Source organism: Dipodomys merriami, unplaced genomic scaffold, assembly GCF_024711535.1.
Source record: "Dipodomys merriami isolate MVZ:Mamm:240054 unplaced genomic scaffold, mDipMer1.0.p SCAF_55, whole genome shotgun sequence".
NCBI lineage: Eukaryota > Metazoa > Chordata > Mammalia > Rodentia > Heteromyidae > Dipodomys > Dipodomys merriami.
This window is the reverse complement of record NW_027206124.1, coordinates 4,325,033-4,351,117: the sequence shown is the minus strand read 5'-3', so window position 1 is coordinate 4,351,117 and position 26,085 is coordinate 4,325,033. Positions and strand designations below refer to the sequence as shown.

Here is a 26,085-nt window from a genome sequence, read left to right as displayed (position 1 = left end):
CGCAGCCCCGCCCGCCCCAGACTCGTGATTGGCGCGGGCTAAATATCTGTGCCGTGGGCCTTCCTCGGCAGCAGCCGCTTCCTGCGCGGCCAATCACGTCCCTCTCGCTTCTCTTTTCCTAACCCTCGCCCTTCTCCCAGACCACCGCGGCCTCCTTTCCGTTTGATCCCACTCTCAGCCCTCTAGGACGCGCCACTAGAGGGAGGCGGAGCTGGGAGCGGCGGCCGGCCCCGCGGGTCACGTGGAGCTGCAGCCGAGTCTAGCTGCGGAGGGGGGGGGAGGGAAAGGCGCGGGGCAGCCAATGGGGGGGCAGGGGCGGGGCCAGCGTCCTGCACGAGGCTTCGCACGTGCGCCCGCCAGGGGAGGGGCGGGAGGAGCGGGCCGGGGCCTGGCCTGGCCCGGCCGGGCCTTTTTGTTCCGAGGACTCTGCCCTAGGTCGTGGGATGGGGACACCAGGCCCGGCCTGCTCTCCTCCCACGCGCCCCAGGGGCTGGCCGAGGGCAGGCGGCCAGCCGGGCCGGGTCGCGGCGAGGGCGGGCGCGGGCTTGGCCGCCGCGGGAGCCGGTGTCAGGTTGCCCACTGATCCCGGGCTCCGGAGAGGGCGTGGCTGCCGAATAAACACTGGCGTGGAGGGGGCGTGGAGGGGCCCCGGGTCCACCCTTCCGTCCCCCCCCCCTCGTCCTCACTTCCGTCTCCCCCTGCCCCCACTAGCTAGTGACCTTGGGAAAGTCCACGTCCTCCGCTTGAGTTTGTTTTCAGCCATAAAAATGAAGAGGTTGGGCTAGGGAAATCTACAGCCAGCCCCAAACAACTCGGAAGTCTCTTCCTTTCCTAGAATAATACATACATTTTTAAATCTCCTTTATAAAAGGTCCCCATCTCACCTATTCCCCCCCCCCCCAGGGTCGGGGTCCCACTGGTCTTGAACTCAAGGCCTGGGCGCTGTCCCTGAGGTTTTTCTGCTCAAGGCTGGCACTCTACAACTCCACTCCTGCCTTCTGGTTAATGAGAGATGAGTTCCTATCTCAGGATTCAACTGGGGTGACAGCCATGGAGTCATCAGAGGCAGCTCCAATCTCACGTTTTATGTGAGAACCAGCCATTCTCTTAAAACGTAAGTACTCCCTGTTTGTTCCTTAGGTTTTAACATGTGAAGCTATGCATAAATGGAAGTTGCCCTTAGTGCTCAGAAGTTTGTACCTGGAGGTTAGAGGCGTGGCTCAGGTGATAGAGTGCCAGCCAATGAATAAAAGCATCAAATAACTGAGTTCCAGTCCTGATCTTGGACAAAAAACAAGTTTGTACCTCTTAAAATACCAAACATACTCTGCCTCTAACCCTAGCTATACTCAGTTTTCTTGGTTTTAATCCTAAAAGGTGAAACCAGAATTTTACAATTTGTTGAGGACAAGAAATTTGAAGGACTGGGTGGTGAAAGGGACAAGATAATTGGAGTGTGACTCCAAAATTGAAGCTCTCCCTGCTGCAGTAAACTTTGGTCTTTCTCTGAATGTGGTAAGTGCAGGCTCCTCTTGCTTATAAATCAGATGGAGAGAGGGCAGGATCTGCTTTACGACATTTCCATGAACCAGTGTGTACAAATGCACAATTGCAAGCCTGCTGTGAACAGTACGTTTCCCAATTTTACTAAAACTGTTGGGTACAAATCCACCTTGGCAAGAGCAAATCTGTGTGTACAGAAAACACAGATTGTAGGGGCTGGGAAGGTGGCTCAGTGGTACAGTGCTTGCCTTGCATGCCTGAGGCCCTGGGTTCGATTCCTCAGCACCACATAAGCAAAAAGAAAAAATCCGGAATTGGCGCTATGGCTCAAGTGGTAGAGCCCTTGCCTTGAGCTGAAGAGCTGAGGGACAGCGCCCAGGTCCAGAGTTCAGGCTCCACAACCAGACCCCAAAAAAAAAAAAATAGAAAACACAGATTACAAAATTGTTGGTAAGAATTTTATACATGGCTAAGTGAAGGTACCTTTAGGAGAAACTCAATTAGATCTTTCTAGCAACAAATTGCAAAGGACATTCCAAAGAAATGGACCTCAGCAACAAATGAAGCTTGTAAAAAAAAAAAAGGCTAATGTGGCCATGGTGGGGCTTTCTGGGCTCATGTTAAATGCACATTTTCATGGCTAATATGATACTATTGAGAGGAAGGTCAATGATAACATGGCATAGCAAGGTACTTGTTTCTATGAAGATGCAGATTGTCTCTGTTTTAGCTATAATTACTCAAAATCATTATTCCACCCATCAACCTGAGCAGATCACTGAAGGAGCAAGTGACACTGGGGAGATGTGAAATTGGCAGTTGAGGGCTTGAAACCGAACATGTACTGACACTTTCCTGAGAGGGGATTTTCCCCTGCATCACCCAAGGGTGACTGGTGTGTGGAGACATTACAAACATGTTCCCTCTTGTGCCTCACAGCTATGGAGAGAACTACACCCAGACTTCCTCCTCCAGCTGACCCCAGAAGAATCTCCAGGGTCTTCCCTCTACCTTTGCTTTCGTCAGTAATGTGAGAGTACCTCTGTGACTCCTCTGTTAGGAGAGGAATAAATATGAGAAATAATTAGCTAAAGTGTGTGTGTGTGTGTGTGTGTGTGTGTGTGTGTGTGTGTGTATGTGTATGTGTGTATGTGTATGTGTATGTCCTTGTCCTGGGGCTTGAACTCAGGGCCTGGATGCTGTCCTAAGCTTTTTTGTTCAAGGCTAATGCTCCACCACTTGAACCACAGTTCTACTCCTGGCTCATTGGTGGTTAATTAGAAATAAGAGTCTCATAGTCTTTCCTGCCCCAATTGGCTTCAGATTGCAATCCTCAGATCTAAGGCTACCCACTAGCTAGGGTTGCAGGTGTGAGCACCCCCGTGCCTGGCTAATTAGCTAATTTCTATAGTATATGAGCCCCACAGAGAAATGCCATAAGAAGAATGTATTGCTTGGTTAAGACCTTAAAGGTACAAAATGGCGCCAGCATATTCTGTAGGGATGGGTCTATACATAGTGGCTTTCTCAAGGAATTATGGGTCCTGGGGCAGTAGTGACTTGGGATGAAAGTCTGGGAGTGTCTCCTTTCACTGCTAACCAGCCCTTGCAGCCTTGAGTGATTGACATCCAAGCCTCAGTTATTTTTCTCTTTAAAACAAAGGTGAAGATATCTACTCACTGGGTGGCAGTGATTGTCTGTGATAAACAGCATCAGGTTCCAGCCTAGAGCAGTGCTACACAGGATGAAGCAGGTGGGCATCCTAGCTACAGTTTGGTTATGATAGTGAATCAGGACTTGGGTTATTTTGGGGGTGAGGGTAAGGTTGTGAACCCAAGGTTGGGTTATAGAATCTTAAGTTAAAGCCAGAATGGGATGAGCAATGTCCAGTTTGCACAACTGGACTGACTTTAAGTTCCTGAGATCTGCTAACTAAAACCTTGGTTAAACTGACCCTATGCAGATTTTCACTAGCATGGGAGTCACTGATAACCCATAATGATATCTTCGGCTCTATAGTCAGCCTCTAATGGCTCAGAGCGTGAGACTTGAGCCTGGGATGTTTAAAAGCAAGATGACATTAAGGTTGCCATTGAGTTCTGACAAAGCCCAGACATCTGTGAACTTTTCAGTACCAAGGATAGGCAGGCACAATGCCTGGCTCAGAGTAGTAACTCAGTAAATATTTGCTGGCTTACTTGTTTTGGTTGGTGCTGCTAGAAGGGTTAAGAAAACCTCTCAGAGCCAACTCCCATACATCTGGAGCATTATTAACGCTAAATAACAGTCGCTGTGTTTGACTCAGAGTGGAATCTGGAATAACAAGCATGACCCGTGCTTACGGCAAGTTCCCTGGCACTGGCCTTGCCAGCAGCTCTCCTTTCTAGCCTGCATACCTGTGGCTGCCGAGTCTGGGCTCTGTGGTTTGTACCTTGGTGTCAGTTTGTTCCAAGGGAAAAGTGGTGGGTGGAGGCCCTTTTTAAATTCTTGCCCATCTCTTTAGCACGCTCTAGAGTACCAGTTTCCTGTTTGGCTTGCAATCTCATGCACTCTCAGGGTTTGGATTACAAATGAGCTGGCCCAAGAGTGCCATTTCCAGATGCGTCCACCTCTCCAAGCCAGTGCAGGATCTGTACAGCTACCTCCTACCAGTGCTGCTGGTGATGCACTAGTAGGGTTCAGGCTAGGCTCAGAGCCTAGCCGCCAGCACCAGATTCCTGCTTCCAGGCTTCCTTTGCTGTGTGTATCGGAAGTCAAGTCAGTTTGGGCACAGTGCTGAGGACAGTGCCTGGTGCATAGCAAGAGCTCAGTTATTAAAGTGAACTCTTACTACAATTCTATCTTGAGGTTGTTCTTGGAACATCTCATTCTTTTTTTTTGTTTTGTTTTGTTTTTTGGGTCCGGTCATGGGGCTTGAACTTTGGGCCTGGGCGCTGTCCCTCAGCTCTTCAGCTCAAGGCTAGCGCTCTACCACTTGAGCCACAGCGCCACTTCCGGCTTTTTTCTTTTGCTTATGTGGTGCTGAGGAATCGAACCCAGGGCTCAGGCATGCAAGGCAAGCGCTCTACCTCTGAGCCACCTTCCCAGCCCCATGGAACATCTCATTCTTCCCTGGTCACTTCCCCAAGGTTAGTCAATAGGGACAGGAATGTCTCAGCCTAATCTTCAAGCCCTGCGGGCTCTCACCCATTGAGCTCTTAACCCTACCTTCTCCCCCTTACTTTTCATGGCCATTTATTTGTCTACTTATTTATTTACTCTGTGTGTGTGTGTGCATGTGCTGCTGGTATTAGCACTTTGAATTTAAGACTTCACTCATATTGGCTTAAAAAAATTTTTTTCCAGCTGATCCTGGCCCTTGAACTCGGGGCCTAGGTGCTATTCCTGAGCTTTTGTGCTCAAGGCTAGGACTCTACTACTTGAGCCACTGCACCACTTCCAGCTTTTTGGTTTTTAATTGGAGATAAGAGTCTCATGGACTTTCTTGCCCAGGCTGGTTTTGAACTGCAGTCCTCATATCTCAACCTCCTGAATAGCTAGGATTATAGTCATGAGCCACTGGCACCCAATTTACTTGGTTTTTTCACTCAAGGCTAATGCTCTATCAGTTGATCCACTTCTGGCTTTTTGTTGGTTAATTGGAGATAAGAGTCTCACAGATGTTTCTGCCCAGGCCAGCTTTAAACCACAATTGTCAGATCTCAGCCTCCTAAGGAGCTAGGATTATAGGTGTGAACCACCAGCACCCAGGTTATTTTATTTAATTTCACATTTATTTAATTTTATTGATGATACTGGGATTTGAACTCAGAGCATTGGGTTTGCTGGGCAAATAGCTTACCACCTGAACCATGTCCTCCCTGCCCCCCCCCCCAACAATGGCCTTTTATTTCTCTGATATATTTATTCTTTCCTGCATCACAAATAGGCCTTTGAAGACACTGCTCTCCTGGCCAGAAAGTCCCTGGTGTAGCTGTCTCTTCCTTATCCTCTGGGCTTTAGCTTAAATGTCACCCTGGTCCTACTTCCCTGACTGCTGACTCTCAAGGACGGTGTTTGTCTCATTCAAGCCTCAGCCACAAGTGTAGCAGCTGCTCAGTTAACAAATAACAAATGACTGGCTGACCAAGAGGTATAGCATTCAAGGCCCCTAAGACTGGCAGAGGAAGGAGGAGGCTGGCCCTCTCACTGGAGGGAGACCAAGCTCTGAGTTTATTTTCTCTCTGGAACAATGGAGCAGATACATCCTTAGAAGGCTGGAGTGAGGAGTAAGGAAACAACACACCTGCACACAGGTGGCCTGGCCCCTTTCCTCCTCTCTGAAAGCAAATGTGGATTTTGCATGGGTTCCCAGGCGGGGGAGTCCTCGCCTGTGCCTCTACTGAGGCAAGCTTGGGGCAACCCAGGTCACAGAATGCAGCCTCAGCGCATTTGTCTCCTTCCGCTGAGAGGAGCATGGCGAGATCCCCGCTCTGCTCTCCCCCAGCACATCCCCTGAGGACCTGCCTGTGTCCTCTGCTGAGCTGGCCTGTCTGGGGCAGGGACCCCCATATGATGCCCCAAGAAAGTTAACACATTTACAAGCCTTGTGCGTACAGACTGAAAACATTCACTTCTTCTTTTGTTGGTTGTGGGATTTGAACTCAGGAGGGGTTGAGTGCTGGTTGTGCGGCTGGGGAACTGTGTCTGAGCTTTTCTGCTCAAGGCTAATGCTCTACCACTTTGAGCCACAGCTCTGCTTCTGGTTCCCTGGTGGTCAACTGAAGGTATGAGCCTTTCAGATTTTCCTGTCTAGGCTGGCTTTGAATAGCAATCCTCAGATCTCAGCCTCCTGAGGAGCTAGGATGACAGGTGTGAGCTAACAGCACACGCCAAACATCTACTTCTCTGTTTTTGTTTTTTTTTTTTGCAGTACTGGGGTTAGCAGTTAGGTTCTCACACTTCCTAGGCAGGTATTCTACCACTTAAACCACAACTCTATTTGGTTTTATTTTTCAGGTAGGGTCTTACCTGAATACCTGCCTTTGGCACAGGTATTCAGCACCCCTCCCCCTGCTTCAGGACTGGGAATAGAGAGGGGAAAGGGAAGGGAGGATGCCTGGCCAGAAGCTGCAGAATCAGGATTTCTGTCCTGTTTCTCATTCCAAGGCCCCTGCTGTCTCCCCAGGCCCTAGCAGAGCCCTGACTCACTCTACTTCAAAGTATGGTTTCATACTCCATAGCTCCTCCAGGAGACCTGAGTGAGTGGAGATAGCAGAAATTGGTGTGTGTGGGGGGGTGCTGGGAGGAGTGGGGGTGCTGACCTTGTAACTATGAGCCCATGGGATGAGAGTATGGTTTAGAGACGCACGGCTTTTCCAGAAGCCAGAGAAGAAAGAAGCAGGGGCTAGAGTGAGCATGGAAAGAGACCCAGCACTTGGCACTGACACTGGGGGAAATGCAGGAGCAGGGATAGTAAGTGGTCGTTAGAGATCAGGACCCAGAGCAGAGAAGGGAGACAGTTCATTAGGGCTTGGGGCCCAGACCCACTCATTTGATGGATGTGGAAAATTGGTTACTCTAGGGCTCAGAGTGAGGGCCACCAGGAAGCTAAGTGTGAGTCTTGGATCTGGTCCGTGCTGCTGGGGGAAGTCTATTTTTCCAAGGACAGGAAGGAAACAGGTTTGGGCAGGCTGCAGCAGGCCCAGGAGCAACTAGAGGGAGAGGGACCGGGACACCCCACATGGTGGACCCGTGTGGGTCTCGGAACTAGAAAATGGAACGTGTGGCTGCAGGGAGAGCTGTCTCATGAGCACACCTGGAATTTCTCACACTGAAATTCTTATCCACTGGAGCCTAGCAACACGCTGTACGTGACCTAAACCATGCTGGAGAAAGAAGGGACATGCAAGGTCTGCCCGGAAGCCTGCTTCCTACCCCAAGGCGCAGGGCAACCTACTGGCTGCCCAGGCCAAAGCCACCAAGGCCAAAGCCAGATGAGTGGAAATATAAGTTGTATAAGAACATTTAAAATGCCTGGAGTAGGCTGGGTGCCAGTGGCTCACGCCTGTAATCCTAGCTCCGCAGGAGGCTGAGATCTGAGGATTGTGGTTCAAAGCCAGCCCGGGCAGGAAAGTCCGTGAGACTATCTCCAATGAACCACTGGAAAATGGAAATGGCACTGTGACTCAAGTGGTAGAGCACTAGCCTTGAGCTGAAGAGCTCAGGGACAGCGCCCAGGCCCAGAACTCAAGCCCCACAACCAACAAAGAAAAAAAGCCAAAGTAGAGCTGTGGCTCAGGTGATAGAGTGACAACCTTTTGTGAAAAAGCTAAGAGACAGTGGTTCTGAGTTCAAGTCCCAGTACTGGCACAAAAACAAACAAAACATATAGAGTACTTGTCACTGGACAGCTTAGCAAACTGGCTCAGCCTGGTAAATGTGTTCCCGCTGTCTTTCTGGGCAGGTGTTTTGCAGAGTAGTGATTGCAGCAGGAGGGCAGGGGAGCAAATGGGGCACTGTGATGCCTGGGGCTCCTCCACGCGCTTTTCTCTCTCCCATTGGCGCAGGGAGTGGCTATTTGCAGTGACAGGAGATGACCTTAGACTCTAGCCTGTGCTCCTCCAGCCTGCAGGACTCGTTCTCAGCCAGGGCTGTCCAGCTCCTGGCAAAGCTCAGCCTGAAATCCTGGGCAAGTTCCCTGTGCTGAACCCTGACTGTTCCTGACTGTCCATGTGTAGTGACAGGCAGGGACTCTTCAGCTGTCCAGAGCTCAGCAGACCAGCTGGGAGCCAGTGACCAACAGCTGCTGCCACACTCAAAGCCCTTGCTAGCCTCCTCTGAGGGTGCCCTCAGTCGCCCTCAAAAACCCTTTACTGCCCAGCCGGGAGCTGGCCCTGCCTGCAGTGCATGGGGCATCCTGGGACACATGGGTAGGGCTAGGCGTGAGCTGTGCCAGCTTTACCTGATGCCTAGATCAGGAAGAGAACACTCTACCTTAACTTTTGGAAAACTTGCCAACTGGATCCACCTGCATTGGGCACCCAGAGAAACGAAAGTCAGAGATAGCCTGTTTATAGACATGGACTCGAGTAGGGTCTCATGCTGCAGGCCAATCCCAAGAAAACTGGCTTATCCTATAAGCAGCTGGGATCTTGCATGCTGGCTGCTGATGAGGCTGATGGGGTAGTCTGTGCTAGAGGATAGAAAATCCTCTGTAGCCAGCCTAGGAGAGCAGCTGAGATGCCTCAGCATTAGAAGCCATAGCTGTAAACCAGGTGTGGTGCTCCTGTCTATAATCCTAGCTTCTCAGGAGTTGGAGAGAGATCAGGATTATTGTAATTTGAGGTCAGTCCAGGCAAAAGGTTAATGAGGGCCCATCTTAACCAACAAGCCAGTCATGGTGGCTCACATCTGATCCCAGCTACATAGCAGACATTAGTAAAAGAATCACTAAGCTGGGCGCCGGTGGCTCACGCCTGTAATCCAAGCTACTCAGGAGGCTGCAATCTGAGGATCACGGTTCCAAGCCAGCCCGGGTGGGAAAGTCCAGGAGACTTCTCACCAGTTAACCACCAGAAAACCGGAAATGATGCTATGGCTGAAGTGGTAGAGCATTCGTCTTGAGCTGAAGAGCTGAGGGACAGTGCCCAGGCCCAGAGTTCAAGCCCCATGACTGACCAAAAAAAAAAAAAAAAAAAATCTCAGAAGCCAGCCCTGGGCAAAAACTGAAAGCGTTCCTGCAGAATAACTAAAACAATAACAAGGTTGTGGACATAGCTCAAATGGTGAAGCACCTGCCTAGAACACATGAGGCCCTGAACCAAAAGGGAGGGAAAAACAAACAGAATACAGCTGTCGTCTAAGAGGCTGGGGCCCTGAGATGCGTGTGAGCCTTCTGCACGCTACCATGAAGTGTGGGATTTTTCTCCAGAGCTCGCTGCCACCCCTTTCCTGACCTGCAAGAGGAGGCCAGGGCTTGTCCTCTGGCTTCAAAGTTTGGGGGTCCTGGGGAGGGAAGCCCTGTGAGACAGAATGATGAGATCTATGAGGAACCAGCACAGCAGAAGGAGGTAGAGGCCTGAGAAAGGTCCTGGGAGAGAAGCCCCTTCGCCATGCCCACCACCCTAAGTCACACTCAGGCAGCACAGAGCTGGGGCCCCTCCTGCAACAAGGTGGTCAGGGTTCGCTCTGTGGGACGCAGGGCTGTGCTCTGCATGGGCGAGGCCTGGACTCCATCTCAGGCACCACCAACAGAGAAAACAAATGTGAGAAAGCCAGGAAGGCAGTCGAGCCACAACTGTTGGGGCGCCCAGGTTTCTCAGGCAGGATGGCTGCCCTGTGCTCCCCGCCCTCCTCCATTGCTTTGCTGTGGTATCCTAGGAACGCCAGCTTCCAGCCTTGTGGTCCTGTTACATAACAGCTTCCAGCCCAGCCGGGACTTGAGTTCAGCCCTCCGGCAGCGAGCGAGCCAGCGAGTGGCAAGCATGGAAAAGCCTCTTCTCCACACTCGGGCTCCACTCCCGGACCTACCACTGCCACTCCGCTGCCCACCTCGGTGTACCCAGGGAGGGTGCTGGGCCAGCCAGCTGCACACCGCTGGAGTCTTTCAACCAGCACTCTTGTCCTGTCCTTGTCCCACGTGGGCACAGCACCTGTCAATGGCTGCACATTGCCCTGCTCTCTGCAAAGCCAGCAGGCTTAGGGGGTAGCCCCAGAGTTGGTATGAGTCCCCCCCACCACTTGCCTGGGTCCTGTCTCTGCACTGCACCCCTTCCTCTATGCAAGATGGGTCCCAGCGGCAGACCCCTGCTGGGGGCCCTCCCCAGTCTGGCCTGTACTGTCCCTCAGCCTGCCCCCCCACCCCGTGGGCAGCTTGCCCAGGTGCAGACCACCTGTACTCCTACCTGCCCTCTTTTCTGGCCAAGGCAGAGTATGCTCCAGCAGCGACTTGAGGACCTCAGGCATGTCCATGGCAGGGGCCACTCCGATCCGGTCGCAGCTAGACATGGCCCGGCAGGAGGTGCTTGCTCTGGGAGTTTAGAAGCAGCTGGAGAGGCAGGGGCTGGGGCTGGCTGGGGAGCCGCAGGCTAGCAAGAGGCAGGCGGGGTGGGAGCCCGAGGCAGCCAATGGGCAGCCCCAGCCTGGCCCGACTGTCCACCCCCAGCTCGGCCACCTGCCAGCTCCGGCTGCAGCCAGGCCTTCCCTTCCCGCTGCTTGGCTGGGCGGACCTGGCCCTGTGCCAGCTGTAGCACGTGGAGCCACCGCTCCAATCCTCTGACAGAGCACCCGGCCTGTTATCTAACTTCGCCAAGGCGAGTTCTCCCCAGGCTGGCAGCCATAAGCAGTGCTTCCAGATGAGAGCGGTGAGCAGAGCTCCACGCCCACAGCCAGCACGCATGCACCCGCACACAGAGGGCGTGCCCCAGGCTCCAGCGGCTGGGGAGCCCCGGAGGCCCAGGCACGGCGGGGAGCCGGGCACGCCATGGAAACCATCCTGGGCTGGCACCTGAGGACCCAGGAAGAGAGAAGTCTGCCAGGCAAGAAAGAGCAGCTTGAAGGCAGCTCTGTGCAAAAGATACTTGGTGGGGCAGGCACAGGCACACCAAGGCACCAGGCACCCACGTGCAAGCGTGTGCATCTCAGGTTGTGGCGTGCTTGGATGATGTGTATGTGCCACGCACACGGGCCCTGCAGCACACACATGTACATGTGGCATGCATCATTTGGGCTTCTACCATCTGCAGAGCCTAAAGCCTGTTCTCCAAAGGGTAATGTACAGCCTGAAATGCTTTGGTCTTAAGGAGAGGGAAGAAGTCATTAAGAGGGCAGCCTGGGTGGACACCACTGGAAGGGACAGCCCTGAAGACGTGGCTCCAGCTTGCCCTGTATCCAAAGTCATGCTTCCTAATCTGATCCAGAAACCTTGAGAGCAATTGGAAGTTGGTTACAGGTCCCCTCCTCTGTCTTCTTCCAGGGCACCAGCTGGCCCTCTGCCCACAGGGAATTTTCATGTGTGGGCAAAGCAAGGGTCTGTGTGTCACCATCTTTCTAAGACTGACATGAGAATGAAGCCACACTTGGTCAAGGGATGGCAGCTTCCCGAGGGGAATTTTGAACAGGTCAGGCAGTGATTGTGGGTCTCAGTCCCCAACTAAATGTTAGGACCTCACAGATTCCATTCAGCTCTACCATCCTGGCTTTGAAGACCCTGGGTTGCAAACAGTAAATGCTTGGTTTTCGGCTCTGTGATTAAACTTTGTAACATCCTTCACTGATTTCCAAAATCATTTTGCGCAGGATAAAAAAAAAAATACTCCAGGGCTGGGAAGGTGGATTTGTGGTAGAGTGCTTGCCTTGCATGCATGAGGCCCTGGGTTTGATTCCTGAGCCCCACATAAACAGAAAAAGCCAGAAGTGGTGTTGTGGCTCAAGTGGTAGAGTGCTCGCCTTGAGCTGAAGAGCTGAGTGACAGTGCCCAGGCCCAGAGTTCAGGCCCCACGACCAGCAAAAACAAAACAAAACAAAACAAAATACTCCAGGGGCTGGGAAGGTGGCTCAGTGGTAGAGTGCTTGCCTTGCATGCATGAGGCCCTCAGTTCAATTCCTCAGCACCACATAAGCAGAAAAAGCCATGACTGGCCAAAAAAAAAAAAAAAAAATACTCCAGGAGCTGGGCACTGGTGGCTCACACCTATACTCCTAGCTACTTAGGAGGCTGAGATCTGAGGATTGTGGTTCAAAGCCAGGCCAGGCAGGAAAGTCTGTGAAACGTTTTTTTTTTTTTTTTTTAGGGTCCGGTTGTGGGGCCTGAACTCTGGGCCTGGGCACTGTCCCTCAGCTCTTCAGCTCAAGGCTAGCGCTCTACCACTTAAGCCACAGCGCCACTTCCGGCTTTTTTCTTTTTGATTATATGGTGCTGAGGAATCGAACCCAGGGCCTCAGGCATGCAAGGCAAGCGCTCTACCACCGAGCCACCTTCCCAGCCCCGAATCTGTGAAACTCTTATCTCCAGTTAAACTACCAAAAAGCCAGAAAGAGCTGTGGCTCAAAGTAGTAGAGTACTAGCCTTGAGTGAAAAAGCTAAGGGACAGTGCCTAGGCCCTGAGCTCAAGCTCCAGGACTAGGACAAAAACAAACAAACAAACAAAAACTCCAGGAGCCCTTCTCCCTGCCCACCATCTCTTAACTGTTCTCCTTTTCACTATAGAATCCTTCCCAAATTATGTTCATTTTCCAAATTAATAATACAATTCTAATTATTATTATTATTATTGTGCTACTGGGGGTCCAACAAGGGGGCCAGTGCATGACAGGCAAACACTCTCCCACTCAGCTCCAGCTCCAGCCTGGCCTATTTTTTATTATTTTGTGCCAGTGTTGTGGCTTCAACTCAGGGCCTCAGGCTCTCCTTGGGATTTTTTGCTCAAAGGTAGTGCTCTACCACTTGAGCCACACCTCTACTTCTGGCTTTTTGTAGTTAAGAGTCTTATAAACTTTTCTACCTAGGCTGGCTTAAATATTTTATTTTTATTTTTGTTGGTCATGGGCCTTGAACTCTGGGCCTAGGCGCTGTCCCTCAGCTCTTCAGCCCAAGGCTAGTGTTCTACCACTTGAGCAACAGCACCACTTTCAGCTTTCTGGTAGTTTATTGGAGATAAGAGTTTTACAGCCTTTCCTGTCCCAACTGGCTTTGAACTGAGATCCTCAGATCTCAGGCTCCTGAGTAGCTAGGATTACAGGTGTGAACTACCAGCACGTGGTAGAAATTTCCATTCTTTGTAAACTATCTGGTCTCAGGTGCTTCGTGATAGAACAGAAAGTGGAATAATATACCACATAGCTCCCAGGGTCACAGTATCAGCTCCCAAGCCTGTGCTGCAGCCCTGGTGGGTCAGTGTAGGATCCTTCTCAATAAAGTTGCTTCTTTATTTAAAAAAAAAAAAAATATATATATATATATATATATATATATATATATATATATATATATATATATATATATATATATATAAACACCACAGCTAGCTCCAGGTTAGATGCTGTGAGGAATTCAAAGCTAAATCAGATATCCAGCCAGGAAAAGCCTTAGAGAGTTTGCAGGCTGCTCCAGTCCACGCTCACAAGCCCCACCCACCCTCAAGGTGCCCAGCTTAGCGGCACCAATGGTTGGTCAGGGACCACATGAATGGGCTGCTGAGTGGGGCAGCCTCGGAGGGTGGGTGGAGAAAGAAGGAAAGGCTGTGTATGTGCTGGGAACATCTGGAGTGGGCCGCAGGGCGGGTCCTCAGGGACCATCACCACCTCTGGGGGTTCTGGGCTCAGAGGTCTGTAGAGGGTCTGTGTTCACTGGCACCCTTATCAAGGCCACCGAATGCATCTTTATTACCCTCAGTTTTCACTGATTGTCTCTGCCCTCCATCCACTTGGAACAAGATGTTTTTTTTAATTAGAAATTTTTGCTTTATTTGTAAAAAAAAAATCACATTATTTAAAAGGTAAAACTTTTATGTATTTAAAATGTCCAGAAAGGGGGGGGGGGCGGGGGGAGGATGGGAAGGGATGGGAAGGGGAAACAAAGGAGGAGGCTACAATGCTTGATAAGAATGTACTCTATCTCGCCCATGCAACTGTAACCTCTCTGTACAGCATCTTCACAATAAAAAATAAAATAGCCGGGCGCTGGTGGCTCACGCCTGTAATCCTAGCTACTCAGGAGGCTGAGATCTGAGGATCACGGTTCAAAGCCAGCCCGGGCAGGAGAGACCGTGAGACTCCTATCTCCAATAATACCACCAGAAAACCAGAAGTGGCGCTGTAGCTCAAGTGGTAGAGCGCTCGCCTTGAGCTGAAGAGCTAAGGGACAACGCCCAGGCCCAGAGTTCAAGCCCCACGACCAACAAAAAAATAAAAAAAATAAAAATAAAATAAAATAAAATGTCCAGAAAGATTCAGGATGAGTTGTTCTAAATCTACCTCTGGCCCTCACTTCCCTTTATCCAACATCTGCTGTTGGACTTAATTCTCTATATACACTGACCAGTGGAACAAGATGTCTTTTATATGCTGACAGCTATCCTGTTTTAAAGGGAAACCGGGATCCCAGTCAAGAGGCTCCAACCCAGGCAAGACTTGCTTAAGAACTTTCACTGTGCCTTGCTCTGACCTTGGCCAGCAGGGCACATAAGATGTTAAGTCTCAAAATAAAGAAGGCTAGAAAAGATGGATGCAAACTTAACTGCTGGGCATCAACTGGGTAGGTCCAGGAGTTAGAGGGCCTGCGGCTTCCCTGGTGGGGACTTATGTCAGTGCAGTTCCTGGCCCTCTCTGAAGTGGGGCAGAAGTGTCAGCGAGCTCCTGCCGACCCTGCATCGTCCTGTGGCAGGATCCGGAGCGGAGGAGCTGGGCCCTTCCTTGACGTGCTCGCCACAGCCCTTACAGAGGGGAAGACCAGAAAGAGACCTGCGTTCAGTTACTGGGAGCCCCCAGATGGCCTGGAGATCAGCCACTGCCCTCAAACATCCAACTTACATTGGTACAGGGAACTGCACATGTGAAATAAAATTAAAAGGAAAAAAAAAAAAAACGCAGAACAGTAAGTGCACGCTGATAATGATGTAAGACTCTATTTAAGTCCGTCTCCCTGGCAGGCTGCAGATTGGAAGCAAGCTAGTTTTCTTCAGTAAACAGTCATGTGTTCAGAGATCTGGATGGGGTGGGGTTTCAGGTAGTGCTTTCCAACCTGAGCTAAACAAAAACCCGAATAAAAAGGAATTTACAAGAACTGGAGAATTCAGCCTGTGAGGTTCATGGAAGGCCTGCTTGCTTAATCTCTTTCATTTCCTGTTTCAGAAAGACCCAATCCAAGCCTGTTTCCTCCAGCCTGGGGACAGGATTGCGCTTTGCTTTTGTGAACTTATCTTGCCGTGTCATTTTGGCTTTTCACTGGGGAGCTAGCAGTGCTGAGAATGCTGGGACATCAGGCCTGAAAGGACCTTTGCTCTTGGGCTTTTTTTCTGTCTCCTTGATGAAAGTCCATCCTCAAAACCTTCACTGCCCGCACACCCCGCCCCCCCAATATAAAGTGTGACTAGAAATCATAAAGAGCCTGTGGCAGAATGAACAAACTTTCTGCACAGTGCCTAGTGCAAACAGGCTGCCTGAGAAAGCTGCTCCAGCTCCTCATCCTTCATAGAGCATCTGAGTACATCCTGCCTGCCTGGCTCAAAGAACTCCCAGTCTTCTAGCAATTCAGACTCTAGACTTATTTAATTTAAAGCTAGTGAGTGCTTACACTGAATCCAGAGCAGGTAAGACTCCTAAGCCAATACACTAGCTTTCCCCCAACTTTTTTGTGTGGTACTAGAGTTTGAACTCAAGACCTCATGCTTACTTGTTGAGCTAGTGCTCTACCAATTGAACCATGCATGCCTCCCAACCAGCTTTTTGGAGTCTTGAAGATTTTTCTGCCCAAGCTGGATTTGAACCATGATCCTTGGGATTCCAGCCACCTGAATGGTTAGGATTGCAGGCATGAACCACTGATGCTTAGCTGCACTGGGTATTTTTGCAAGAGGGTCTTATTTCCTACCCATGTGCAAGCCTGGACTGTGATCCTCCTGTTTTGCTTCCTTCTATGGGCTGGTATAACAAGTATGCGTCACCATACTCAACTTCTCTCCTTAGAGATGGAATCTCATGGGCTTTTCTGCCCAGGCTGGCCTGGAACTACAGTCCTTCAGATCTCAGTTTCCTGTGGAGCTAGGACAACAGGAGTGCACCACTGTTCCCAGGTATTGATTGAGAAGGGGTCTTGGAAGCTTTTTGGGGGACTGGCCTGGCCTTTAACTACAAGCCTCCTGAGTTCAGTCTGCCAAGTAGCTAGGATTACAAGTGTGAACCATCAGGACCTGGCTATGCTGTTTGCCTTTAAAGATGAGGAAAACTGGAAACCTGGGAACACAGCTCGTCCCTGCCAAGAAGGGCTGCTGAGCCGGGTTGGCTGTGTCTCCGTGTCCAGACCTGGCCCTGCTCCTCAGCCCCTTGCAGTGTCTGCCTGAGGCTAAGCTGGTGCCAGCCGGCTCTGACCATGCCCCTGCGCCGAAGTGCCGAGAAACAGGAGCAACACCTTGGGGACAGGGGTCAAAGTGCACACACTTATTTTCTAGAACAAAGGCTAAAAGAAACAAGTTTCTTTCATTTTATTTTAAGAAGGACAAAAATTGTTATTAAAACATCTACATTATTATCAAGATACTAGACCTTATGATATTTAATATTAAAGTGTGGTATTCTTAAATTTTTAATACAGACATTTTAAAAGGACCATTAAATTGAGTACTGCCTAGCTGAGAAATGCAGCATCCCCCTCCTGCGCCCCCAGCCCCGTGTCCACCATGCCACCTTGTCCCTGCCTGCTAAGGGTGGGTGACAGGTTCCTGATCTAAGTAAGCCAGGACCCTAAAAGGGCCACATCTGAAATAGTTACATCACCGTTAAGATTGTTTTCTTGCCTCTCCTGGTCCCCCTCCCTGCCTCACACTGTCACCTCTCCCCAGCGGGAGTCCAACTCTGGCTTACTTGGAGAGCCCTGAATCCCAAGGCCTCTGGGCAGATAACAGGCTCAAGATGACAACTCAGGATTCTCATCCTTTTCCTTGGCAGGGGTACAGACAATCATATTCCCTCCCGTGCTGGGGGCGCTCTGGGGCTCTCTCCTTGGTAGACATCCGGGGATAGTGTGGCAGCCTCTACCACCCCTCCTGCCCGTATCACCTCCAGATTACAGCTCCGGTCCTTCCCTGTCTCCTCACAAATAGCCAGATGAGCCCCATCAACCCTCCTAAGAACACAAGGATGGCTGCATTTTCTGGCCAAATTCCTTATCTCTAGCCCTCCTTAGAATCCTCGGATACCACACACATATATAATATTATATAGAGCGATATATTTAATACCTGTGTATATATGCATCACAGGGGCGACATATATACACACTAAAAACGAGGCTGGTGACAACAGACGGCAACACCACAGGTCGGGAGAACACGCGTCATCCACAGTCACGGCACGGGCCCCGCCCTGGCTATGGTGTCTCCTTCCCTCCCAGCCATGCCAGCAGCACCCACATTCGGGGTGCTGGCCTGCTGGGGGCAGGAGCGGGGGGGCAGGGGAGAGGAAAGGGTGCATGCCACGGTTATGGAGAGTCTGGGTGGAGGGGGCACAGGGTCAGGGTTCTCCACGCCCCCGGGCGCCCGTCATCACATCACTTCAATCCTTGTCGGAGGAGCAATTACAAGGGTATTCCACAGTCTCCGTCTTAATCCCTGCCAGCCTTAGTTCCTGGTTCCTTCTGGGGGTGCCCCACTCCTTGTGCCAATAGTGTGGGGCATTCTGGAATGTCTGGGAACCAGGGGAGGCTGGGTCTGCCCTTGGAAGGGGTGGGACAGAGGGTCGTACAAAGACGTGTCAGACAGTGGGAGGTCTGGGCGGGTGGGGGGGCAAGGGCTGGGGGTCTGCTGAGGTCCCAGGCAGCTTCAGGGTTGGGGATCAGAAAGGGGCTGGGACAAATGGGCATTTCCATGTCTGGGGTTGGGAAGATCTTACTGGATTCCCCAAGAAAGAGTGGTTGTGTCCGTCCCATCCTAGAGTAGCTTAGGAAGCCCACAGTCAAGTCTCCTTCCTCTCCAGTGTCCTGACCCCACCCCCCGAGGTGGGGCGCCCACCCCTGCCCTCTCCCTGCATAGACAGACAGACATGGGATGTACCTCTGCTGTGCACTCTTGACAACTCTCCCTGGAAGGGGACTGTCCTTCCACTGGCGCCCACGACCAGCTCTCCTGAGGGACCCCAGGGGTGCTGCGTGGGTCCTAGCCAGCCAGACTCCAGCCCATAACGTGTGAGTCTTTTGGCCGTGGTTTATATGCCATGTCTGCCTCATGCTGGAGGCTAGAGACCCTGGGCAGACCGCTCCTCCCCAGAGGCTAGGCCTCGGGTTTCTTTTCTACAAAATGGGGTTTGAGCTGAGTCGGCTCTTGAAGGCTGAGGATTTACAATCTATACTATACTAGTGGCCAGCAAGAAAGAGGTCTGGGGTGGAGTGGTCCCAGAGCACCTGGAACCCCAAGTCACTCCAGGGATCATCCAGCCCAGCCCCGCTCCTCTCTTCCAACCAGAGTGGACATCGAGGTCCCGGGACTGAAGCTCCATTGTGGGGCTGCATTTTAAAGCTAATCAGGGCTTCCTGCCCTCTGTTGTATCTGGATCTCCCCGGGGCGGGGAACAAAAAAAAAGGGGGGGGGGAGAAGGACCCTCCTGCTGCAGATTCAAGTGGGGACCCCAGGCTCCCCAGCCCTGAGCTTTGGGCCCCCTGTAGGAGCAGACAAACTTAAAGCTGTAGGCTGAAGCCAGAGGGGCCAGCCAGGCTCTTCCCTCCCTGGCCACGGGAGCCTGGGGTGGAAAAGGATCCTGGGACCACTTGAGGCTGCAGCAGGTGCACCTGGGCGATGGGGGTGGAGAGATGGACAGGGCCCCAGGTGGCTGGTGAGGGAGGCCGCCTGCACTCCTGGTGGTCTGCCCTGGCCCTTCCATCAGGCCTTCTGTCCCCACCCCCACCCCCGACCTCAGGATTTTGCCCACGGCTGAACCTGGTCCTACTCCCCGGTGGTGGTGGTGGTAGTGGTGGCAGCAGCGGCAGCGGTGGCAGCAGCAGCAGGGGCAGCAGCAGAGGCTTCGGGGGTGGCACCAGCGGTGTCTCCATCCTCTTGCAGCAGGAAGTTGTATTTGCCGAAGTCATCATCCCGTGGACACAGAAGCATGTCCTTGCGGGCCTTGGCCAGCTTCTGCTTCAGCACCTCACGACGGTCCAGCCATTCATTGAGCTCTTCCTGTCCGTGGGCGCAGCGGCACTTGTCCCCGTCCGGGCAGGCTTTGCCCTTCTGGAGCCTATGTGGGTAGCAGGGGGCTCACTACCCGAGCTCGGTGCCTTCCTGGCCCCCACCAGTTGCCTTCCCCTGAAACAGGCCTCTCACCCAGGCAGCTCAGGGCCAACCCAGAAGCCCCAGAGCTCTGGGATCTGACCCAGTGCTGCAAAGTGTCTGAGTCAGGAGGGCATATACATGCACGTGCATGCGCATGCACGCACACACTAATCTAGGCAGATCTTAAATCCCATCCCTCACCCCAAGGTTGATCTCGCATCCGATACAGCAGGCCTCATGCACCCTGCAGCCAAGAGGGAGGCAGAGCAGCCACTGGGCTCAGGGTGCTCAGGCCCACCAGCTCCGGCCCTAGGAACCACCATTGCCTGCCCTCGCTCAGCACCTGTCACAGAGCCGGAATTCGCCCATAGGAAAGCGATAGGCCCAGCCGCTGGCGTCACTGTCGGACGTGAAGACCTTCTCCTTGTGCTTCTCCGACTGGATGTGCTGCTGCCACTGCTTCTTGCTGTTGCTGTTCTTGCCGCAGAGCCAGCAGTGGTACCCCATCTGCAGGCACAGCTGTGTGGGTACCTGCCGCCCGGCCTCTGTCCCGCCCGGCCCCTCCAGGCTGCCTCCCGCACAGGTTCCCGCCTAGCTCGGGCATGGGGGTGCTTGCTCACCATAATGTCGGCGTAGTCTGTGGGCATCTGGATCTGCTTCTCCCCTTCCCGAGAGCTGATGGGGGTCCCTTCCCCGGGCTTCCCTGGGTTATGCTTTTTCAGCCACATGTCATAGGTCTGCTGCATGTCCAGGACTAGGCAGGGGACAGAATGGCTGGTGAGGGGGCTTCCCCAGCCATCTTCCCGCGATCCCTGCTGCACTCCAGGCCCGGCTGAGCTGCCCAGCCTTGGATCTCGAGGCGGCCCGGAGCAGGCACGGCTGCTAAGGCCCGGTAGGCATAGCAGGTGCCAAGGGCTGTTTAGCAGTGAGGAGACACAGGGTGACTCTTGGCATTCAGTTAGTTATTGTGGTTGGTCATAGGGCTTGAACTCAAGGCCTGGGCGCTGTCCCTGAGCTGTTTGTGCTCAAGGCTAACACTCTACCACTTTGAGCCGTGGCCCTACATCCAGTTTTCTGGTGGTTAATTGGAGACAAAGAGTCTCACAGACAGGCTGGGAGTGTGGCTTAGTGGTAGAGTGTTTGCCTAGCATGCATGAAGCCCTGGGTTTGATTTCTCAGTACCACATAAACAGAAAAAGCCGGAAGTGGTGCTGTGGCTCAAGTGGTAGAGTGCTAGCCTTGATCAAAAGAAGCCCAGGGACAGTGTCCGGGCCCTGAGTTCAAGTCCCAGGACTGGGGGGTGGGAAAAAACCAACTCACAGATGTGTTACCAAGGCTGGCTTTGAACTGTGATCCTCAGATCTCAGCTTCCTGAATAGCTAGGATGACAGGCGTGAGCCACCAGTGCTCAGTGCTACTCACTCTTATTCTCCTTCATGAACGTCCACATGTCCCTCTCCTCAGGGCTGTGCGCGAAGGAGCAGTTCCCCACGTACTGGCACTTGCGGCCATTCTGCGCATGGATACAGAGCTGTGGGTACAAGCGACAGTCTGCTGAGCACGCTGGGCTGTGTCCTCGGCACAGGAAGGAAGGCCTGCCTCCAGGGCCCCAGTCACCTGCGTTCACCCCCAGTGCTTACGTCGTATTGCTGTGGGAAGTTGCGAATGGACGGCAGTGGTCTCACCGACACCCATTTCCTCTTGGCCTTGGACATCACCAGGAGGACACGCCGTTCCTTGGTCCAACTGAAGGACACAGAAGGAAGCCACTTGGGGTGGTATGACCTCTTCAGAGATCCTTAGTCTCTCTGAGTCTTGGCCTCTTCTCCCAGCATGCCCCTGCCCAGTGCCCGCTTACCAATGCCGGGCCTTAGCACTGCAGTATTTGAGGTCCTTGTCAGGCTCTACAACCTGCCCATTCCTCCAGCACTGGCCACATACAAACTTCATCTGCAGGTCAAAGGTGCTGGGCCCATGTGTCCTTGGGCCACCCTGTTGGAGGTTGAAGGTACAAGGCCTGAGGCCCAGGACTTTGTTACACAAGCCACAGCCTCTGGGACTGCCAGGGCGGCCAAGAGCATGGGAATGGGCTGGTCTATACGCCCCGGTTCTCCTGACAATCAATGGCTTCCATACTGCAGGACTCACGGCTTCTTAGGGTGAGCTGGGCCTGGAATGAGGCTCCATCGATCCTTGAGATCCTTGAGACCAGGCCCAGTGTCCTGGCTGTCATCAGTGGTCACAGTGACCTCACAGCCACAGGGTACAGGCATTGCCCGTAACAGATCCTCATACACTGGTGCCTGGGCAAGCCCTGGAGTGCTCGCTCATGCTGGGTGGGGATGGCAGGCAGGGCTTCATGAATGAGAAACCAAGGAGCTAGATGGCAGGAATGGCACAAGTGGGGAGGGAGCAGGGAAGACTCTGGACAAGATGTCAGAGAACTTGGGATTGGCCCCTGGGTAGGTAGGTCTCCAATATACCCCAAGCCTCAGTTTCCCATTTGTAAGTGCCATGGCTCACGCAGCCAGGGCCATGGGGAAGGACAGGCCATGTAGTCAATGGGAAACAGATTGAATTCAGCAAGAGGATCTTGAAATAGCGCCCCAGGTCCAGAGCCAGTGGCTGAGGCGGGTAATCCTAGCTACTCAGGAGGCTGAGATCTAAGGATCTTGGTTCAAAGCCAACCTGGGAAGGAAAATCTGTGACTCTTTTTTTGTCAGTTGTGGGGCTTGAACTCAGGGCCTGGGCTCTGTCTCTGGGCCGCTCTGTGCTCAAGGCTAGCGCTCTACCACTTGAGCCACAGCACCACTTCATGTTTTTGAGTGGCTAATTGGAGATAAAGAGTCTCACAGGGACTTTTCCTGCCCAGGCTGACTCTAAACCACAATCCTCAGATCTCAGCTTACTGAGTAGCTAGGATTATAGGTGTGTGTGAGACTCTTTTTTTTTTTTTTTGCCAGTCATGGACCTGAACTCTGGGCCTGGGCGCTGTCCCTTAGCTCTTCAGCTCAAGGCAAGTGCTCTACCGCTTGAGCCACAGCACCACTTCTGGCTTTTTCTGCTTATGTGGTGCTGAGGAATCGAACCCAGGGCCTCATGCATGCAAGGCAAGCACTCTACCACTGAGCCACCTTCCCAGCCCAGGTGTAAGACTCTTATCTCCAATTAAGCACCACAAAAGCTGGAAGTGGAGCTGTGGCTCAAGTGGTGGAGCACTAGCCTGGAGCACAAAAGCTCAGGCATAGTGCCCAGGCCCTGAGACAATCTCTAGGATTGGCACCAAAGGGGAAAAAAAACCTCCCTAAGAGGCTGTATGCATTACAAAGGAGAAAGTATAACTTTGCAGTAGAGGAAATGGCTGCAGTCCGGGCACCTTATCCAGCTATCCATTGAATCAGGTTATCAGTAGTAATGGGACAACCTGCGTTGACAATGACAGTGCTTCCTGAGCTGAGGACATGCTGTGTCTCTGTGGCATGAGGAAACATTGCCCAGTCCACCGGATGGCCTTTCTACAAAACCACAGTAATGTCACAGAAGACAGAGACCAAGGAACCATTCTAGATTAAAGGAAACTGCAGAGATGCAGTGCACTTCCTGGAATTCGGAGGACAATTTATGAAACCTGAATAATAAATAATCTTGTATCGGTGCTAATTCCCTGGTGATCTACCTGTACTGTAGTTATATGAGTGTTCCCCGCCCCCCTTTCTTTCCTTCTCCCCGCTCTGATACTAGCACTGGACATTGGGGTCTCAGTACTGTCTCTGAGCTTTTTTTGCTCAAGTCTAGGGCTCTACTGCTTGAACTACAGCTTTTTAGTGGTTAATTGGAAATAGGCATCTCAAGGACTTTACTGCCTGGCTTCAAACTGCAATCCTCAGATCTCAGCAGCCAGAGTAGCTAGGATTGCAGGTGTGAGCCACCAGGGCCCATTTTTAAGACACATACAGAAGAAGTGTTCAGGGGTAAGAGAACAGCATATCTGCAACTTACTCTCAATGGTTAGGGAAAAAAAGTGTGCATCTTTATGAACATAAATGTACATGTGTATATGTGTACATATATGTGCACCTAGGACAAAGCTACGTGCAGGAAAAGGAGACACACAGTCAGGTATCAGTGGCTCACATCTGTACTCCTAGTTATTTGGGAGGCTGAGATCTGGAGGATCACGATTCAAAACCAGGCCTGGGCAGAAAATCTATGAGATTCCATTTCCAATGAACCAGCTAAGTATGAGACTGGAGGTATGGAACAAGCACGGTAAGTGAGAGTGTGAGGCCCTGAATTCAAACTCTAGTAACAGCACCAAGAAAAAAGACAGACAGACAGACATCCACACATAAACATGGCCAATATAGTACGGAATATGCTAACGTGACTTTCTGTGAATCCAGAAAAGGATGTACATGAATTTTCCGTCTTTTTTTTTTCCCCCCAGTCCTGGGGCTTGAACTCAAGGCCTGGGCTCTGTCCCTGAGCCTCTCTGTGTTCATGGCGAGCGCTCTACCATTTGAGCCACAGCTCCACTTCCAGCTTTTTCTGTGTTTGTAGTACTGAGGAATGGAACCCAGGGCTTCATGCACGCTAGACAAGCACTCTACCACGAAGCCACCTTCCCAGTCCCCATATCAGTCTTAACACTTGCCGGTACATATGCAAAGCAGAGACAGCCGCTGGGGACCCAGCTCCAGGGCCTTACCATGCTGCCGCTGGCCTTCCCTGCGTGTGCTTCCATCTGCTGCCAGTATTTCTTGGATTCCTGAACGATGTCTTCGTGAGTCATGCCTGGAAAGGATGAGGGCCGACAGAGGTACCCTGAATGGGCAGGACGCCTGTGCGGTGCCAGTGCCAGCCACGGTCCAAGAGGAAGGCCAGGCCTGCCTACGGTAAAACTCAAGGTACAGAGGAGGAGCTGTAGTGTGACCCCCCTCCAGCCTGCTCCTCCTCCAGCGCCCCCTTTTCAGAACATGGAACCCATTCTTCCAGGCACACTGACTTAGAAGTTAACCTTGACATTATCTGTTTTTTATTTTTGTTTTCCTCAATACTGGGGTTTGAACTCAGGGTCTTGAGCTTGCTAGGCTGCTACTTTACCCCTTGAGCCACATCTCTCGGCCTGTTTGTTTTTATGCCAGTCCTAGGGCTTGACCTCAGGGCCTGGGCACTGTCCTTGAGTTTTGGCTGCTCAAGGCTAGTACTCTTACCACTTGAGCCACACAGCTCCACTTCTAGCTTTTTTAGTAGTTAATTGGAGATAAGTCTACTGAACTTTCCTGCCTTGGTTGGCTTGGAAATGCAATCCTCAGATCTCAGCTTCCTCAGTAGCAAGGATTACAGGTGTAAGCCACCAGCGCCTGGCTTTGTCTTGTTTTTTTGAGATAGGGTTTCGCAAAGTTTTCTAGTTGGGCTTGAGTAGCTAGGATTACAAGTGTGAGCCACCAGCTCCTGGCATATGCTGCACTTCTATAGAGCCTACAGCACCGCAGGTACCCGGATGTTCAGCTCTGCCATACACTCAGGTAACCACTGAGTGGGGTCTGCTGTGGCTAAACAGCACTATGTGTGGTACATGACTCTATCTCCCTTATGGTGAAGAGATTATTTTCTTGTCCGTCATGAGGCTTGAACTCTGAGCCTGGGTGCTGTCCCTCAGCTTTTCAGCTCAAGGCTAGCGCTCTACCACTTGAGCTACAGCGCCACTTCTGGTTTTCTGGTGGTTTATTGGAGATAAAAGTCTCATGGAGGCTGGGCACCAGTGGTTCACGACTGTAATCCTAGATGCCCAGGAGGCTGAAATCTGAGGGTCATGGCTCAAAGCCAACCCAGGAAAGTCCTTGAGACTCTTATCTCCAATAAACCACCAGGAAACCGGAAGTGGCACTGTGGCTCAAGCGGTAGAGCGCTCGCCTTACAGTGCCCAAGCCCAGAGTTTAAGCCTCACAACCGACAAAAAAAAAAAAAAAGTCTCATGGACTTTCCTGCTAGGGCTGACTTTGGAACCACGATCCTTAGCTCTCAGCCTCCTGGGTAGCTAGGATTACAGGCATGAGCCACAGGTACCCGGCAAGGGACTCTTATATGAAGGTCCCTGCTTCACCCTGTGGACATTCTTCCTCCTAAACACGGGGTCTTCAGCCTTGCTATTCCCCCACCCAGGCATTCCTGGCTTCTTTCTTTCTTTTCTTTTCTCTTTTCTTTTCTTTCTTTCTGTGGTGGGGGCTGAACTCTAGGTATGGGCGCTGTCCTTCAGCTCTTCAGCGCAAGACTAGCACTCTACCATTTGAGCCACAGTGCCACTTCTGGTTTTTTCTGCTTATGTAGTGGGGAGGAATCGAACCCAGGGCCTCATGCATGCAAGGCAAGCGCTCTACCACTGAACCACCTTCCCAGCCCCCACCCTGGCCCCTTTCTGTCTCTCAGAGAAGTGCCTACATTCACTGCATCCCACTGCGGTTGCTTGTGGCTCTGCCTTAAATTTCTGTGCCACACTGATGCCTGTCAGAAAATATATCCCCGCTGACACTAAGAGGACACTGAGGATCACATGTATAATACTTTATATTCCCCCAAATGCTGAGGAAATTCTGACAGCCAGGCACTGGTGGCTCTCATGCC

At 51.9% G+C, this 26,085-nt stretch overlaps 2 protein-coding genes and 1 long non-coding RNA gene across 5 annotated transcripts in view; 1 reads left to right on the top strand and 2 right to left on the bottom strand.

The window, feature by feature from the left end:
* The window catches only part of Tef (TEF transcription factor, PAR bZIP family member), a 30,481-nt gene extending 19,915 nt beyond the window's left edge, over positions 1 to 10,566 (bottom strand). The window contains exon 1 of the mRNA XM_069999630.1: positions 10,390 to 10,566. Within this exon, the coding sequence (XP_069855731.1) occupies positions 10,390 to 10,492 (103 nt within the window). The 5' untranslated portion in view covers positions 10,493 to 10,566. The remainder of the gene's footprint in view (positions 1 to 10,389) is intronic.
* On the top strand, positions 453 to 16,586 carry LOC138811792 (uncharacterized). Of its 2 annotated transcripts, XR_011367501.1 has the most exons (4): positions 453 to 1,114; positions 14,572 to 15,077; positions 16,169 to 16,275; positions 16,418 to 16,586. It is a non-coding gene; the product is annotated as an uncharacterized lncRNA (long non-coding RNA). The 2 variants fall into 2 exon arrangements; XR_011367500.1 differs by having other exon boundaries at positions 16,169 to 16,586.
* Positions 16,587 to 16,668: 82 nt separating this feature from the next.
* The window catches only part of Zc3h7b (zinc finger CCCH-type containing 7B), a 43,868-nt gene continuing 34,451 nt past the window's right edge, over positions 16,669 to 26,085 (bottom strand). For both annotated transcript variants that reach the window (XM_069999626.1, XM_069999627.1), the window contains exons 17-23: positions 24,170 to 24,255; positions 21,320 to 21,453; positions 21,102 to 21,207; positions 20,884 to 20,992; positions 20,082 to 20,215; positions 19,805 to 19,968; positions 16,669 to 19,426 (exon numbers count right to left, since the gene is read on the bottom strand). In XM_069999626.1, coding sequence (XP_069855727.1) covers positions 19,135 to 19,426; positions 19,805 to 19,968; positions 20,082 to 20,215; positions 20,884 to 20,992; positions 21,102 to 21,207; positions 21,320 to 21,453; positions 24,170 to 24,255 — 1,025 coding nt within the window. In that variant the 3' untranslated portion in view covers positions 16,669 to 19,134. The remainder of the gene's footprint in view (positions 19,427 to 19,804; positions 19,969 to 20,081; positions 20,216 to 20,883; positions 20,993 to 21,101; positions 21,208 to 21,319; positions 21,454 to 24,169; positions 24,256 to 26,085) is intronic.